This window comes from Elgaria multicarinata, chromosome 12 (assembly GCF_023053635.1).
Source record: "Elgaria multicarinata webbii isolate HBS135686 ecotype San Diego chromosome 12, rElgMul1.1.pri, whole genome shotgun sequence".
NCBI classification, from domain to species: Eukaryota; Metazoa; Chordata; class Lepidosauria; order Squamata; family Anguidae; genus Elgaria; species Elgaria multicarinata.
Window position 1 is genome coordinate 10,972,868 of NC_086182.1, and position 18,420 is coordinate 10,991,287.

Consider the following 18,420-nt stretch of genomic DNA (forward strand, 5'->3'; position numbering starts at 1 on the left):
GCACTCTAAACCAATCTTCCCCATTTACGTTCCCACCACTGGCTGTGCTGGCTGGAGAAGATAAGAGTTGTAGTCCGACTCATCTGGAAGGCACCAGGTTGGGGGCAGCTGCCCTAGAATATAGCCCACACTCCCATGCAGCTGTGCATTGCAGGGGAAGTTCAGTAGCAATTGGCAGGCTGTCTTTGAGACTAAGCGTTTCATTATAAGACACTTCCAGGGAACCCCAGGATTCCCCAGAACACACTTGGAAAACTACTGCGGAGGAAACAGGTTCCAGGAGGGCTGAAATTACAACTGCTTAGAAGTTACACACAGATGTTCTGCATTCACACATCTCAGGTAAAGATGCGCAGAAGAGCAAACGAATAGAGGGGCCTTTAGGTTCTGTACTGAACATAAGAACATCAGAAGAGCCCTCCTGGATCAGACCAAGGGTCCATCTAGACCAGCACTCTGTTCACACAGTTGCCAACCAGCTGTCAGCCAGGGACCCAAGAGCAGGACATGGTGCAACAGCACCCTCCCACCCATGTACCCCAGGAACTGGTGCACACAGGCTTACTGTCGAGTGACAGCTGCTCTTTTCAGGATAGGGAAAGATTATGCTGTCTGGAATTGGATTTGGCCAGGTTAAGGTGAAAGCATCACAGCGATGGGTCTAAAGGGCTGGAGACCAGTTAAATTCAGTGCCTAGTCTCCTGTATAGGTTTCCTCTGACCATGAAGTACTAAACTCGAGCTGACATGTTTGCCCTTCCTCACAGGATTGTAAGCAAGTAGGCACATTGAACCATGACTAATGTCTCCTCCAGCTGAATCCAATAATCTCCCCAAACAGCAGCTATTCAATGATGTTTGTATCACAAGCCCCCCCCCCTGCCCACCCACATCTGAAAAAGCCTTGTGAACTGAGTCTCTTGTCAGTGCATTTCTCCTTCTCCCCACATTGGAAGCCAGGCTACTCTGGAAACAGCCAGTAGCTAGTCTTCAGTTTCTTCCCCTAAATGTTTATATGTTTGTGATCTAGACTTGCGAGTGGGAGAGCCTCTCTGACAAACCACTTCCCCTTCTGATCAATGCTGGATTCGGCCCTAGAGATGCCTCACCTTCCCAGTTCCAGAAACCGAGTCCAGAGGCCAACATCTGGAATAAAGCAGCACTATAAAACTGACCCTCCCCCTACTACTGCCGTTCCCAGAAAGCCTGCACAGATGGAATACTTCAATCCACAATGGGCAGGAAAACCAGGAGACCGAAGATGAAAAAAGCTACAAAGCAGCCAAGTATATTTTTATAATCTCAAACCAAAGACGAAATTACATCTGAAAAGCTGATGATTTCCTGACATTTGTTCCCTTTTGAAGAGATGACCTATTATGACGACAAGTCAAGAATTTCAGGCCTTCAAGGTGGTGTACAATACAAAATCTAGAAACAATTTAACAATTCATTCATTCATTATTGGCATTTGTATACTGCCTTATCTACTAAAATGCCATCAAGGCAGTATACAACCATTTAGATTAACAACACTTTAATAAAACAAGAGCGTTGAAACAGCAAAAACATTAAAAGTACATATTCTGAAAGGCCACATTGAAAAGATTAGTCTTTACGTCATTCTAAAGGAAAGAGAGTGGGCACCAATTGTAGTTTTTGAGGGAGCGTATTCCATAGTTTGGGGGTAATACAAGAGAAGGCCCTTTCACACATGCCCAACAAATAGGCATTTGTGGACAAGGGCACCCTCAAGAGGGCCGCTCCTGAAGATCTTAATACTTGGGCAGGTTGATAACAAGACAGGAGAGCTCTTAGATAGCCAGGTCCTAAGCCATTTAGGGTTTTGAAGGTTAAAACCAGTAGCTTGAATTGCACCTGGAAAGCAATTGGCAACCAATTCATATTATACCTGGACTTTCAGGACAGGTATAATATGGTCCCAATACCATGTACCACTTAGCGGCCATATTTTGCACTAACTTAACAACAAACTTAAAAGCAGAGCAATAAGATACATGAAGTGGAACCAGCAATTGACTCCTCATTAACAATCATTAAATATGAAGCAAAACAAAAACGTCGTTATTTCCTGCCAAAAGGGGTTTATCTAAGCCCCATATGGAGGGAATTCCACAAGTGGGGACCGCCACAGAGAAGGGCCGTTCCTACCAACCCAGCCGCACTTGATGGCACTGATGAAGATCACAAATTAAGGGCAAGCTCACATGGAAGCAGGCAGCCTTTCAGATATCCTGGCAACCAAGCCTGGATACATAACTACGCATTAAGGGAATTAGTTCTTCCTTTTGACTGTCCTGACGCCACTGCAAATCAACTTCACCAGGTGAGCCCAAGTCTTAGGAAAAATGTCTCTGCCCTCACACCAGTCATAAATTCCCACACTATCCATAAGTTTCTATCATTTCCCATCCCTTAATCGCCCTTTTTCTAAACTGAAAAGCCTCAGACAAGCTAGCCCTTTCTCATAAGGAAGGTGCTCTCACCCCTTAACCATTCTCTTTCCTTTATGATATTCTTTGAGATGAGGCAATGAGAACAGTATACTATTCTAAACATGGCCACACCATTGTGATACTGGCCAGTTTGATTTCCAACCCCTTTCTTAATATTCTTAGCATAGAATCTGCCCTTTTCACTTTCACTGAATAGTCACAGTGAATTCAGATCCCAGCAATAAATATGGGAAGTTGTTTGTTTTATATAAGATGTATATAATACCCTTTAGCCAAGCTTTTAGGATGGCTTAGAAAAGTGGGGAATTTCCCCCCCATGTGCATCGCTTTTACACTTACTTACACTAGCTTTGTAACTAATTAAGATCACATATTGCCTTAATAAGTTGAGATGTGAACAAGTCTTTTGGCCGCACATACAGCTCCTTTCCTCCCTTAGCACGAGTGTGTGAAACAATCAGAAGTATTCCATTTACTCTAGTTTCCCATTACACTTTTCCTGGAAACTATAGTTCATTGCCTTGGAACAAGCCGGGATATGAAGTCATGGCTTGAAGTTGGCTTGCTATCTTACCTTTTCCCAAAGCAATTAACCATTGTTTCTGGGTTTGGATGTAATGGGAAACTATAGTTAATGGAAGAGTTCCTGTTTTTTTCATTCCCTCGTGCAAAGTGGTTATGTGAACCTACTAGGCAGGTTCATATAAACCAGCCCACTGAACTCAGGGCTGTGGAGTCGGAAGCAATTCTTGGGTTACTGGAGTCGGAGTCGGTAAAAATGTACCGACTCCGACTCTTAATAAATTTAAATTGTATATAGAGTTGTGATATGTCCCTGAAAACCAAGATTGTCCTGGATTCCAGCCAATTCCAAAATATTCTGGCTGGTTGGACAAAAATCCTGGATTCACAGTCCAGCTGGCCAGAGAAATTCAGACCCCCTCAGCGGATTGGCAGCAGCAGAAAAAAAGACGGATCAATGCGCTGCCTTTTCCAGAGTGCCGCTGCTCCTTCACAGGCAGGCTCAGACGAGTCACCATGACTCAGGTGCTCCAAGCATGTGAGTTCCAAGCACAAGGAGGAGTTTGGTAATTTTGGCTGGTTGTCGTAAGTGCTGGGCCCCGCTGGGTTGTTTGTGGGGGAAGAAAGAGTATTTTGGGGTGTATGAGGGATGGAGTGGGGGGAGGAAGGAAAGGAAGCACAAAAACAAACTTTCACTTTTAACCGAATAAAATACAGTTGTTACGAAGTAGCTCTCCTGCGAGTGAGCAGTACAGACTCCATTTTGAGGCAGCCAACAGTCAAGATGTCTTCACCCCTCCATCTCCAACAGAGATGAGGAAAAAAACACAGGAATGGGGTTGAAAGCAATCACAAGGCTAGGTCAAGCAATTCATTTAGATAAGAATCACCTTACTTAGCCACATATGCTCTATGACCAATGCCTAAAGATTCCTTACAAGTGTGTGTGTGTGAGTCTCATTAGAACGTCTGCAAGTTGTACACAGGTTTAATGAGAGCATATCACGTAACACAGTAAAGGAGATTTTTATTTGGATTTTAGAAAATATAACCTCATTGTTTTCATTTTTGGGCTTCTTTAATAAATAAAATTTAAAAAACCAGAATGTCTTAGCTATATCCTTTAGACCCGGGCTTTAACAGGTTAGGGTTCTAAAAAGTTGCGGGCTTGCAGTCAATGCAGGAAATATATAGAAAATTTATTTCCTATAACGATATATAATTAAAGGAGTCGGAGTCAGAGGTTTTATGTGCCGACTCCACAGCCCTGCTCATTTACCATAATGAGGACACACAATACTGCTCTTGATAGACAAACAGCCTGACTTGGTATAAGGCAACTTTCTATGTGCCTTAAGTTCAATCTGTTGTTGTTTATTCGTTCAGTCGCTTTCGACTCTTCGTGACTTCATGGACCAGCCCACGCCACTCCTCTTCAAAGTTAAGAGCCAATTTTATTTATTTATTTGTTACATTTATAACCCAAGTAGCTCACAGCAGAAGGCATCGTTCCTTTCCCCTTACAATTTCATCACAACGACCCTGTGAGGTAGGTTAAGTTGAAAGACAGTGATTGGCCCAAGCTCCATGGCTGAATTGGGATTTGAACCTGAGTCTTCCCAGTCTCAGTCTAACCACTATGCTACATTAGCTATTTGCTAATACGCAACTGCATGTCAAATGGGATTCTTGAGTACCATTTTTCTTGGTAGAAAGGTGGGGTACAAAGAAAATAAACAAATGTTTTCATTTCTTTAATTTAATTTTATGAGAACCAGGGGAGAAGGACAATGGAATGGAGTATTTTTTAGGAAAAGGTACAGCTGGCTGGCTGGAACCTTGGAGCGCTCCACACTGCCATTGGTTGCAGGCTTGCACTTATTTTCCCTACTGTTAACAAGTCCCGTCCCCCCGAATATGCCAATGAAGGATTCAAGAATAGATACATCATCACTAGGAAAAACAACCAAAATGGAGACACTTCTGGGGAGCAAGGAACCAAGAGGCAGCTGGCCCCAGACAGACCACTAGAAAGAGATTCACTCTCTGCATATCAGGGATGGGGGAATCTCAGAGCCAGGAGGCCAAATCCAGCCCTCCTGGGTTTCCCACACGGCCACGCCTCCTTCTTCTGGCTTTACTATCACTGATCGTTTGTTGGTTTCCTGGCTTACGTGTGGGTTTTTTTTTAAGGTTAAAAATGTTCTCCTAAGGCCTCGTTACTGGCAGTAAGAGCTTTAAGCTACAATACGCTGTTAATTTGGGGGGCATTTTTGGCCCCATCACTTTTGCCTTGGCCCCACACAGCGCTGGAATGTAGCGCTCCAGAGCTTCTCCAAAACTGAACTCAGGGCTCGGATTGAAAGGGGTGCCAGACTCCTGCTACATGCAATGGTCGATTTTACGTTTCGCACGCAGTGGCTAGGCTCCCCTGGGCTCATGAGCTCAGCTCAGTTTGAAATAACAGAAAAAACTATCACTCTGAAACATTCAAGACCGGCAGCCGCTCCCTTCCCAACACAGATTATCACTGAGGAGGAGCAAAGAAACCTTCATGTGACCATTCCCCACCCACCCTTCCAAAGTGTCTCAGGAAAGCAGCTTGGAGACTTTCACCCATGAAACCCTACCTGGCATCCCCAGGCATTAGTGTCGGCGGTTGAGTAGGTGTTCCGGATAAGTGCTGCTAGTCTGTACAAAGGATTACCTCACTCGAACACTTACAAAGCCAGCATCTGCTGTCACACCAGCATTCACGGACACTTGCATTAAAGGCAGGTAAAGGCAGGTTAATTCGAGCACAGCCAACATGACTCATAGCGCTGTTTGCATTGCACAAAAGTATCCTGTTGCAGAAAGGATGTGCTGCGGCCAGCTGCAAACCCCCAGACCCCCCCCCCAAACCTCCCAGCACTTTGGGACAGGACTTTCAGGCTCTCCAGAATGTAAAAATGCATGTGTGAGTGTGTTTGTGTTTTAAAATGCCTTTTAAAGTAAATGCTCTGCAGCCCAAATTAATTCACGGCTGGGCACTGAGCATTTCAGCTTCCTCCAATAAACCTTCCTTTGGAAATGGTTATATTCAGCAATACGAAGCACTCCCCCTCCTCCATCTGCTCAAAAGAGATGAACAAACAAGCCATTGCTGAAAGAAGGAAGGAAGGAAGCATGTTCAGCCATCTCCTAGGAAAACCATGCCAGGGTGAGAAGAGCCCCTCCTCCTGCCACACACAAAATGGGGTGTGTGTGTGTGCATAAAGAAAGGAGGGTGGGACACACACCCTAGATACCAAAATAGTACTGAGACTCCCCCTCACTCATAGGGAACAGAGCGGTGGTCAAAGAAAGAAGCAATTTCAGCTCACTCATGTTTTCCCCTCCCACACGCACAAACAACATATTAAAAAACTGGGCCTGGTTAATGTGCTGGCTTGAGTCATCAGCCATATGATCAAAGACTAAATCTAAAAAAGGGGGAATTGGTTTACTCACTGTCTTGGGTACAATCTGTTTCTTAGGCTGCCCAATCTTGAACGGAATCCTGGATTTGGGGTGGGGGGAGAGAAAGGGAGGGAGGAAAGCAGCAGAGATCAGAACTTATGTAAACATGCAAGCATGTCAAGTCAAACAACATCTTTCCTCAAGCTTTTTTCGCCCCCCCCCCCGGGGTGGGGAGGAAAAGGGCTGCCGTTTGGGAGCTGAAGTACACAGAAAAGCACAGCCACTCATTCCTGCGCTCCTTTGCTAAGCACCCCCCCCCCCCCCCCCGGAGAGGCAAACCTAGTAGATAAGGAAGGATGGCCCTATTAACACAAATATCAGCGCTGCAGGCCTGAGGCAATTTTGGCAGAGCAAATTTCTGAACAATTTCAGTTGAAAAGCAAACGGCAAGAGTAAGGAAATAAAACCACCACAAATGTTTTGATAGAGAACAGGGGGAAGAAAGACGGTAGGTAGGTATTTATATATATGAAACTGCTTGTCTAAAACTGCGAATAGCTTCAAGGTTTTATGATATGGCGCTGGCTCATCTTATTGGCCTTCCTTCTGAAAACAAAACTTAGGAACTAGATGTTCCGATTTCATCTCCTCACCTGAGCTACCTGCAAGGTGAAGGCAGCGCTCTAAAGCAGGGGAAGGCAACTTGTGGCCCTCCAGATGTTGCAGGACTGCAACTCCCAGAATCCCGCACCACTGGCCAGGCTGGCCAGGGCTGATGGAGGTCAGCAATGCACCCTGCCGGCCTCACTCTATTGTAAGGTATAGGTGCTTCTTAAAAGCTCAAATTTCTCTTGCAAATACAATGACTTAGTGCAGGAGTGGGCGGAAATTTTGGCCTACAATTCCCATGATCCTTCATCCTTGGCTATAATGGCTAGGGCTGGTTGGGAATTGTAGGGCAATACATATGGAGGGCCGCAAGTTGCTCACCCCTGACTTAGTGGGCAATTGGGACACTGATTGTCTGGTCTGCCAACATGCCAGCAAGCCAAACATTTCATTTATTACATTTAAACATTACATTTATCTCCCATCTTCGCTCCAAGGTTTTCCCTCCCCAACATCCACAGTGACAAAGCAGAATTCTATTCTGCTGTAGCTTAGTGTGTATTATATATGGACTGAACTGGGTGCTGGACATCTGCACTGCCATGAATCACTGCTGTCATGTCACCAGTGTTCACAAAGACTCGCTTCTTCAGGAATGGGTCAAAGAATGTTGCCATGGTTGCAGGTGCTTTAAGTCATGTTGAACGTCTGGTGCTGCCATCGGTCTACCTAGCAAGCCCAAGATCGTCGAATCTGAGTGGCTGCAGCTATCACGGATTTAGGTAGAGGTCTTTTCCAGCTTTGTGATCGGAGATGCTTTCAAGTGGAGGTGACAGAAATTGAAGCTGGGTTCAGCTGCATGCAAAGCATGTGCTTTGGCATTGGACAAGCAGGAAAGCCTCATATTTTGCCTAGGGACAGGCAGGCAGCAAAGAGGTAGGAGATTTAGAAAGCCTGAGAACTGCATGCCCAAGAAGGGCCCAAGAGATGGCAAGGCAGACACATACCAGTGCAAAATAACTCACCTGCAGGGGTGGGCAATTTGTGGCCCTTCAGATGCTAGGCCTACAACTCCCATCAGCCATTGCCATGAGCTATACTGGTTGGGGTTGATGATAGTAGGCTCAAACATCTGAAGGGCCACAAGTTGCCCATCCTATTACATAATCTATCCTCTGAACTGAATGTTCAGTGTTTTAACTGTACGGTAGGTTAGAGGAAGAGAAAGTGACTTGTGCAAACTTCATAGTTGAGCAGGAAGGTGAACCTGGGGTTTCCGCATCTGAACACAAAGCTACCTGCCAGTGACTCTTTCTGCTGTAGGCGCCATTCCACAAATACCACACCACAGGAGACAGCACTCAACACTGACCGCTATATAATCTGAGCCGGAGGGAGGGGGAGAAGAAGCGAAAGAGGCGCTGACTGCCTCGGGTCCCTCTCTCTTTCTCCTTCCCTCTCAGCCAAGTTGCCACCATTGTTTGCTAACCAAGTGTATAATTTTGCCACCAATAATAAACCCAGTCTGCAAACCATACCCTTCTGAACCAAGCATGGAGCTCAAACCAGCTTTAGTCACAAATGTATAAATTTAATTTCTGGAGTGCTTCCTGTTTATTGTTCTGCAACAGGATTGATGTAATTTTAGTCTATTAACCCTTTCTAGCTTTGCTGGCACTCTCAACAGCGATGAATCAGACGTCTTCCAAAAACAAGCAATTGTCTGGCATATAATTACACTGTCAATAGCAACTAGGATGCCTTGAAAGAAAAACAAAAGATGCTAAAGATTTTCTCCCCACTTTTTGCAACACGGGCAAAAACATGAAACTGAGGTAGCTCCACCCATATTCTTATAGGCACCTGGCAGTTAACTGAATACTACAAGAGATGGTTATTTTCTGGAATTCCTCACCTGTGGGAGATTGCCTTGTGCAACTGATGCAAAATCTGATGTGGGACAAATTCTTGAAAATCCCAGCTTTTCTCTTTTAAAAATAAAATGAAGTTCCTATCACTCAAGGTTTTAGAACAGAAGGGAGAATCCTCTGGCCCACGGGATAAATTAGCTCCTGCAAGAGGAAAACACCATATCTTTCCACTCACTACATGGAGAAGTTCTATGCAGAACAGGTTGCTATCAAAGACCTGCAAGAAACAAGCGAGTCAAGAGTAGACTCTTAAGTGTGTTAAAAAAAAAAAGAATTAAATTATCTACAGTGGCCTTCCCCAACCTAGCACCCTCCAGATGTTTTGGATTGCAACTCCCATAGCCCCAGATCATTGGTTGGCAATGCTAGGCGGGTTGATGGGAGTTGCCTTCCAGATGTTCTGGACCACAACAAGTTGGTAGTGATGCATAATTCAAGAACAAAAAATAATTTAGCAAAAAGGTGATCGTTTGTGATCTGGGCGAGAGCAGTTGCTGTGAAATGATTGGGACAAAAGATGGAGTTAGCAGAGAAGGAAAGCCAGATAAGTGGGACAAGATAAAGCACTTGAGAAGCTTAGAAATAAGGAGCAAATGGTCACGAGAAGGAGAAAGAGCTGAAGACAAAGAAGATTAAGCCAAATCTGTCATATCAGGGATTGCCTAAATTTGGAAGGAAGGCTTCATATATGCAACCACTTTTGACGACCATTTTAACTCAGAACAGATTGTCCAGACAACACATACACATAACTAAGCACCAGACCAGTTATAATCAGTGAGGTGCAGCAGAATTTTTTCCAGTGCTTTATTTTTTTGTGGAAATTATTCCAATTCATACGATATTAGGAAAGTTTGGGAAATTCAAAGTTGTAATTACTATTTTTCAGGTGATCATTCCTGGCAAGTATGTGTGAGATACACATGTCATTGCAATACACATGCACACATACACACACACGTCTCATTGTGAGACAGAACTAATAGATAATAGCAAAACTGAAAGTGCCCCAACAAGCAAAGTGGAAGAGAGTTGAAACTCTGCTGAAATACATGAGTGGTTGTCAGCATATCATGCACAGTTGCTAAAATTTATTAGTGTCAATAGTTTTCAGATCATTCGTTTTCTGTTAAATTTAAACAACGTAAGGAAGCTATACGCTATTGTCCTGTGTATTTTAATTTCCTTTTCCTCCCTCAAATATTTCATGTCAAATATATTTGATTTATTGTGACCAAAAATTAACATAGTGGACTTTTTAAAGTTTTGTTTACTAAATACATGTAAATTAAGCATCTAAATTTGATCACTGTCTAGGGTGTCAGAATTTTTTTCTGATGCAAATTACCCTAATATGCCCTGGAAAAGTTTCCAAATCATTTTATTTTTTTGCAATGTATACGAAAGGAATTTTATTACTATTGTATTATATTACTATTGGCGAGGCATTCTACACACCAAATACCCCTTATATTACCCCTAGTATTAAACCTGAATCTGTTATGCATCCACTGTCACTTCCAATAATCAAATGTATACATCTCTGCAGCATTGTTCTACTCTGTACAGCACCATGTACATTGATGGTGCTATATAAATAAATAAATAAATAAATAATAATAATAAGTCCACTATGGGATAATTCCTCCAAATTATATTCCTTAGGAAAGGATATGCATGACAAGCAAACTTGGAGAACTTTGGATCATTTCAAATGTGGTTAGTGAGAACAAGCCAAGATCAAACTCTGGTTTCAGATCCTGGCTTGTTCTCACTAAAACCAGTGGTCCAACTGCTCCAGACCATATAACCACCTCAGACTCCCAACCTGAAACATGGGATCCACTTTCACAATTGCCCAACATAGCAGCAACAGCTTTTATTATTATTTATTATTTACAATATTTATATACCACTCAATTATCTAACACAGATTCCAGAGCAGTCAACGTAGGTATAAACAGTAAAAGTTTAAAAAGCAAACTAAAATAGTTTAATTTAAAAACAAAGGAACCAGAAAAACAGCGGCTAGTCAGTTGAAGAAGGGTTTTCGAAACTGAGTTGTTTTCAGGATGTGCCGGAAGCAGCCTAGTGTTGGCGCCTGCCTGACCTCCAGGGGCAAAGAGTTCCACAGAGAAGGGGCCACCACACTAAAGGCTCTTCTCTTGCTGGATTCCAGCCTGGCCATAGGTCCATATGGAACCACCAGGAGCATGCCCCCCAACGACCTCAGTGATTGGGTAGGATGGTAAGGAGAAGGCGCTCTCTTAGATATCCTGGTCCCAAGTTGCTTAGGGCTTTGTACACTAGTACCAAATCTTCAAACCTGTCCCAGTAGTCAATAGGTAGCCAGTGCAATTCCCTCAGCAAAGGAGTTATATGCTGAAAAGAGGCAGCTCCTGACAACAGCCGAACTGCTGTGTTCTGCACTAGCTCCAGCTTCTGGAGCAGTCTTAAGGGCAGCCCCACATAGAGCAGACTGCAGTAATCCAGTCTTAAGGTTACTAATGCCCATACCATTGTGGCCAGGCTATCCCTGTCCAGAAGAGGCCGTAGCTGACGAGCCAGCCAAAGCTGGTAAAAGGCACTCGGAGCTGCCACTTGAGCCTCCAGTGAAAATGATGGATCTAGGATTACCCCCAAACTCCGAACCTAATCTCAGAGGGAGTGCAACCCCATACAGAACAGGCAATGAGCCTATTTCCCGGACTCAGGAACCACTCACCCACAGGGCTTCCGTCTTGCCTGGATTCAGCTTCAGTTTATTGGCCCTCATCCAGCCCACTACTGAGTTTAGGCACTCATCTAGGACTTGCACAGACTCTCCTGATTCAGATGTCACAGGGAGACAGAGCTATGTGTCATCACCACACTGATGGCATTTTGCTCCAAATTACCTGATGGCCCCCAAAGGCTTCATATAGATGTTAAACAACATTGCAGTACCCCATAGCTTAATTGCCAAGGGGGTGAGAAATAATCACCCAATGTTACTCTCTGTAATCAACCCTGCAGGTAGGACCGGAACCACCATTACACAGTGCCTCCAGCGCCCATCCCACAGAGTTGATTGAGGAGGATACCATGGTCGATGGTATAAAAGCTGATGAGAGGTCAAGCAGAATTAACAGGGTCGCACTCCCCCTGTCTCTTTCGATAAAGGTCATCCATCAGGGCAACCAAGGCTGATTCAGTCCCGTAACCAGGTTGAAACCCAGACTGAAATGGGTCTAGATAATCAGTATCCTCCAAGAGTGCCTGCAGTTGTTCCGCCACAACCCTCTCCAATACCTTCCCTAAGAAAGGGGTATTTGCAACTGGATGATAGCTGTCTAATACCAATGGGTCCAGAGTGGGCTTCTTCAGGAGTGGTCACACTACCACCTCTTTAAGGACAGGAGGGACCCTTAAGGACCCTTCCCGTAGAGAAGCATTCACTTCACCCTGGACCCACCCAGTCAACCCCCCTCGGCTAGCTTTTATTAGCCAGGTGGGGCAAGGATTGAGAGGGCATGCGGTTGTTCGCATTGCTGCAAGTACCTTGTCAGCATCATCAGGCCACAGCAGCTGAAACTGATCCCACAAAATTGGGCAGATGGTGGCATCAGACACCTCGACTGGAACCGCGCTAATAACAGTGTCAAGTTTGCTGCGGAGACAAGCAATTTTGTCCTCAAAGTGAGATGCAAAAAGGTCACAGTGGGTCCTTGAGGGAACCAGGTCTCTATTCACTGTGGAGAGTGTTAACAATCCCTAGAACACTTGAAAGAGCTCCGCTGGATGGCTACTTCAGGATGTGATGGAGGCAGCAAAGTAAGCCTTCTTTGCTGCTCACACCACCACACAATAGGCATGATTATGTGCTCCAGAGTGCGCTCGCTCATCTTTGCTTCGAGTCTTGTGGCATTTGTGCTCTAGCCAACATCCAGCCTGTTTCATTTTCTGCAGTACCAGGGAGCAGAGTGGGCTCCACAGCGCCGGAAAGGGCAGTCAAGTGCAATCAAGTCGACGGCCCTCTGCATCTCGCTGTTCCATAATGACGCTAGCGCCTCAGCCAGATTGCCAGCTCCCTTCACGGGAAAGTCCCTGAGAGCATTCAGACATCTATCAGATTCCATCAGTCTCCTGGGGCAGACCATCCGAATGGGTCCCCCATTCCTGCAGGAGGGAAGTAAATCTCACCAGGAAGTGATCTGATCATGACAATGGGGTTACTTGGATCCCCCCCCCCCATTTTCAGATTACTCAACTAACCACTTGGAGCAAAAACCAAATCAAGGGTATGCCCTGCTTCATGTGTTTGGCCGATGACAAATTGAGACAGCCCCATGGTTGTCATGGAGGCCATGAAGTCCCGAGCTGAGCTCCAGAGACAGCCTCAGCATGAAAGTTGAAGTCATCCAGAACCACCGTTCTTCGTTCTTCCAAGACCACTCAAGACCACCTCTGCCAGCTCAGTCAGGGAGGATGCTGAGCAGCAGGGTGGGTGGTACACCAGCAGCATCCTCAATCTGTCTCTTTGGCCCAACACCATGTGCAAGCCCTCAACGCCTGCTCCAAGGTGGAGCGGCTTCCTGGTGATAGAGATGGAAGCTCTGTAAACTACTGCGACTCCACACACATGCCCCGACCCTCCTGTCTATGCTGGTGCTGCACTGAGTACCCAGGATGGCAGAGCTGAGACAGGTCAACCCCACCCAGCTCATCCACCCAGGTCTTAGTAATACATACCAGATTGGCCCTTTCATCCAGGATTAAATCGTGGATGTGTGGTCTTTTGCAGACCGACCTGGCATTAAACAGCAGCAGCACAAGACAGGAGGGTTCAGTGGATGAGCTACCAGGTACATGACAGCTAGAGGAGGGGTGGTGGTAGAAGGGGAACAATGTATAAGCATCTGTAACCCATCCTACTCTGATATGCTGACCCCCCTCCTCCTCCTGCCATATCTCCTTCTGCCCCAAATCACTGGGATAGTGGCACAATCTCCATGGACCCCTGCAATTTCTGAGCACATCCTTGCCACAACTTCACTCACACTCTGACTATTTGCTAAAAATAAATAAATAAATAAATAAATCAGCATAACCTCAACCATTCCAAAGTTACTTTGGGGTCATGACTCACTGGTTGAAGACCACTGGTTTAAACAAACCACAGTTCCACAAGTTCAGATGTTACAGGGAACTGCAATTAGTTTAAAATTGGAAGCAGATGCTTCTGAGTTCCTCCTCTGGCACACGAAAGAGTTACTGAAGTGCATCATTAATTTTTCTAAGTACTAAATCTGGGTTTCCTTGGAACATATGGTTTAAAAAACCCTGAGTGTATATTTTAAAAAATTCTGCCCTTCTTTTCCACTACAAAAACTCTTCAAGTTGGTTTACAACAAAGATAAATATCATAATAAAAATATCCAAAGCCAACCTGTAATACTAATAAAAAGAAATTAAACTGTGCCATTTTATAAAAGCAGCCACAGAAGTTAGTCAGCAAGGTAAAACCAATAAAACTACTGTTGTTAATTAAACACTCAAGTGAATAGGAATAGGCTTAGCCTGGGACCTAAATTATAATAATGGAGGTGCCTGGTGAACCTTCCTGGGGCAGGAATCCCAGATGTGGATGCCACCATAGAGAAGATTCCCTCTCCAGCACCCACTTCACTTCTGAAGATTATCTCAAATTCTGAAGATTATCTCAAATCTTGGCAGGTTCACATGGGAAAAGATGGCCCCAATTTGCTGCAATTACATTCATTTTGTACTTGCATGTATCTGATACCACATTACATCTCAGCATGTCATTACACATGTAGTCAAACATGCAAGCAGGGAAGGGTGATGTCAAAAGCAGCCCAAGATTAGGTTGGCATCTGACAAAAAAAAAAAGAAAGGGTACTCAACATTCAAATTGCATAAGTTTTTGGTTTTGCTACCCCACAGAGAGTTTACAGCCTCTCTTTCAAACAAAATAATTGGTCATATCTGAGTCAAAATATACAGTCTGATCAGGTCAATGAATATATACTACTTCTATGCTGTTAGGGTTTAATCTCAGTTAATACAAAAGCAAATATAGATCTGAAACAAAAATCTTTATTAAAGAGAAGATCAAGTTCTGCTCCAAAGAAACCCAAACAAGGTAACAGCCCACCAACAGTACAGCAGCAGCCTGAGAATTATATTCACAGGCGATGGAAGCAACCAAATACGTGCGGGTGTGCCTGCACTCTTCACTGGTGTAAACTATCAGGAAAAATGTACTTTGGAGCTGATCATTCACTTCCTTATGGAACAACATGGCTCTGTATTGTTTTAGTCACTTTGCTTAAAACACCACAAATTTCAAGGGAACAGAAATTAGGGAACAGAAACCCAGAATCAAAACGTAGAACTCAGTCAGGTTTGTAACAGGGAGACCCTTAGTCCCTGGGTGGTGGAAGGAGGAGAAGGGAGATGTACAAGGGATGCAATGAAAAAAGTTACCGTGGTCAGGGTGGCCAAGATGTAAAGCCCACAAAAGGGAAACATGCTCCTGCACGCATGGATTGCCATATGCAAAACAGTACTGAGAACTGGCATCATAGAAGTGGACATAAATCACCAGGTCTCCTCAAAGCAAAGTCTCTGGAAGGAGGGCAGCCGAATCACTGGAGAGGCCACCAGTGAGGGAGGAAGCAGCAGCCAGGCACCTCTCCACCGTGCCTGGGTCCAGCTCCAGCTGAGAGCCCCCTCCCTCCTGCTGTCACCTGTCTCTGCAGAGGCCACCAGTGAGGGAGGAAGCAGCAGCAAGGCACCTCTCCACCATGCCTGGGTCCAGCTCCAGCTGAGAGCCCCCTCCCTCCTGCTGTCAACTGTAACTGCTGAACTTTACAACTAAGATTGTAGTGCCTGAATTTGCTTTCCTTTTCACCCTCCACCTCCTCCCTCTCAATCCCCTTTCCTTTTGTGTCATGTCTTTTAGATTGTAAGCCTGTGGGCAGGGACTGTCAAGAAATACTTTTGTAAGCCGCCGTGAGAGCCTTTTTTGGCTGAATGGCGGCATAAAAATCCTTAAATAAATAAATAAATAAATAAATCTTAAAAGGGGGGCCACAACGCAGTGGTACAGAATAGACTTTCCTGGCAGAATGTCCAGGTTCAGTTCCAATTAAAAGGTTCTCACATTAAAGAAGTCTGTATCAAATCTTGAAGACCTGCCGCCAGTTAGAGGGGACAGTGCTAGGTGTAAGGCAGTGGCCTGACTCGGCATCAGTCAATTTTATATAAATAGCCTTGGCTGAAATTCTCCACTGTGCTACAGCAACACCACTGACGTTGGTCGGAGGGTGGTGTTGCAGATACCAAGTCATCAGGGTTAAGATGACACAAGGAGCTGATGGGGTCCACCTGATCCCAGGTCCCTTAATAGAACCCCTATTAAGCTATACTTAACAGAAGTATAGCTGTATAGAAGTATAGAGAGGAACGTGAGGTACTGGTTCCTCTCTATTCAGCCCTGGTTAGGCCTCATCTAGAGTATTGCATCCAGTTCTGGGCTCCACAATTCAAGAACGATGCAGACAAGCTGGAGTGTGTTCAGAAGAGGGCAACCAGGATGATCAGGGGTCTGGAAACAAAGCCCTATGAAGAGAGACTGAAAGAACTGGGCATGTTTAGCCTGGAGAAGAGACATGATAGCGGGGAGACATGATAGCACTCTTCAAATACTTAAAAGGTTGTCACACAGGGGAGGGCCAGGATCTCTTCTCGATCCTCCCAGAGTGCAGGACACGGAATAACAGGCTCAAGTTACAGGAAGCCAGATTCCGGCTGGACATCAGGAAAAACTTCTTGACTGTTAGAGCAGTGCGACAATGGAATCAGTTACCTAGGGAGGTTGTGGGCTCTCCCACACTAGAGGCATTCAAGAGGCAGCTGGACAACCATCTGTCAGGGATGCTTTAGGGTGGATTCCTGCAATGAGCAGGGCGTTGGACTCGATGGCCTTGTAGGCCCCTTCCAACTCTGCTATTCTATCTATGATTCTATGATCCTGCTGTCCCCACTTGGCTCATCAATCTGACCAAACTGCTGCTCAGACCCAGAATGCACTTAGGACTGCTCATCCCCATATATCTGCATGTTCCCAAATCACGAACCTCCACAGCAGGACATGCCGCATGCGTCTATGCAGTGTTCCTGGGTCACATGCGCACCACCAAGCAACTGATAATCGCCGCTGATTCAGACGGCACTGGCCACCGGTTTGGGATGGGGTGGACCTGAATCCAGGTACAACCCTCCCCTCCCCTGCAAACAGGTAACAGTATCAATCACATGTTCACGAGGAAAGGGCCTTATGTGTAACAATAGTTTGCTGCTACACAGAAGGACCACCAGGTCCACGCTAAGGATAGAATGGCTGCAAGGCTTGCAGCACTGCAACAAGGTCTAAAAGCTTGCTTCTGAATATGAGAACTGAGAATTCTATGTATATATCCCTATATTCATTACTAGAAAGAAAGGCCACGATTTATAATTAGCCATCTAATATTAAACTAGATTTTTAACTGGAGGGTGACTTTAAGTTCTTATTTCTTTTTAACTGATGTGGTTGTTTTAATTATGTAACATGTTATCTGTATGTTATTATTGTTAGCTGCTGTGAGCAACTAGTTTTAGTAGAAACGTAGAATGTAAATTAAATAAATCTAATCAAATATGGGGGTTTTCAGGAGAGTCAACTCCTGCTAAACAAATATTTCCATCCAGATGGGAAAAATAGTCAGTATTAATGCTTTGCCAGGAGCAAATAACTCTAGTAATAAGTGCAAGTTATGATTTAATCTAGTCATTCTCGGGCATAAAGCACAATAGTTTCCATATACCCTAACGCTTCACACCCACCAAGACAAGGAACCCAGACTGCAAAAGCCACTGGCTCTCCTAACTGTGGAACTCAAGGTAACAACAAAAATTCAGGTTTTCAATAGCTCTTGAGCAGCATAGTTGAGTTTCCATCCTCCCGCCTATTTTAGCCTGAGATGACAGGGATTCCTTCAGCACTTAACCAAAAGATAATGAAATCAGTTCATCCTCCATCACAAGGCTCGTTCCCTTTATGGCATTCAAAACCGTATGTGAATGAAAAGGTGAAGTGAAGTGCAAGTTATTTCAAACATACCTTGTGCTGAAAGGCAGGAAAAAAAGATACAAAATAATCATCCTCAAGTTGTGCAGTGGATTAAAAAAACATGCAGGGTTCACTTTTTGGGGGAAATGGAATGTAAAAGAGTGGCCAGCACCCTGAAGGGTTCTCTCAATGGCAAACTTTCTTTTTTCCACTGGGATTCTAGTGGGGTATTTCTGTTTTACTCAGTAAAACATATAAATAGAAGTAGTTAATTAATTGGGGTCACAGTCCAGAGGTGGGATTCTTGCATTTTATTATGGCTC

At 44.6% G+C, this 18,420-nt stretch overlaps 1 protein-coding gene across 6 annotated transcripts in view; it reads right to left on the bottom strand.

Annotated features, from left to right (window-relative positions):
* Positions 1-18,420, bottom strand: part of BIN3 (bridging integrator 3) — a 149,036-nt gene that overhangs the window by 98,310 nt on the left and 32,306 nt on the right. For 5 of the 6 annotated variants that reach the window (XM_063138949.1, XM_063138952.1, XM_063138950.1 and 2 more), the window contains exon 2: positions 6,491-6,539. The exons of the other annotated variant lie outside the window; for it this stretch is intronic. In XM_063138949.1, coding sequence (XP_062995019.1) covers positions 6,491-6,539 — 49 coding nt within the window. The remainder of the gene's footprint in view (positions 1-6,490; positions 6,540-18,420) is intronic. 6 annotated transcript variants of the gene reach the window in all.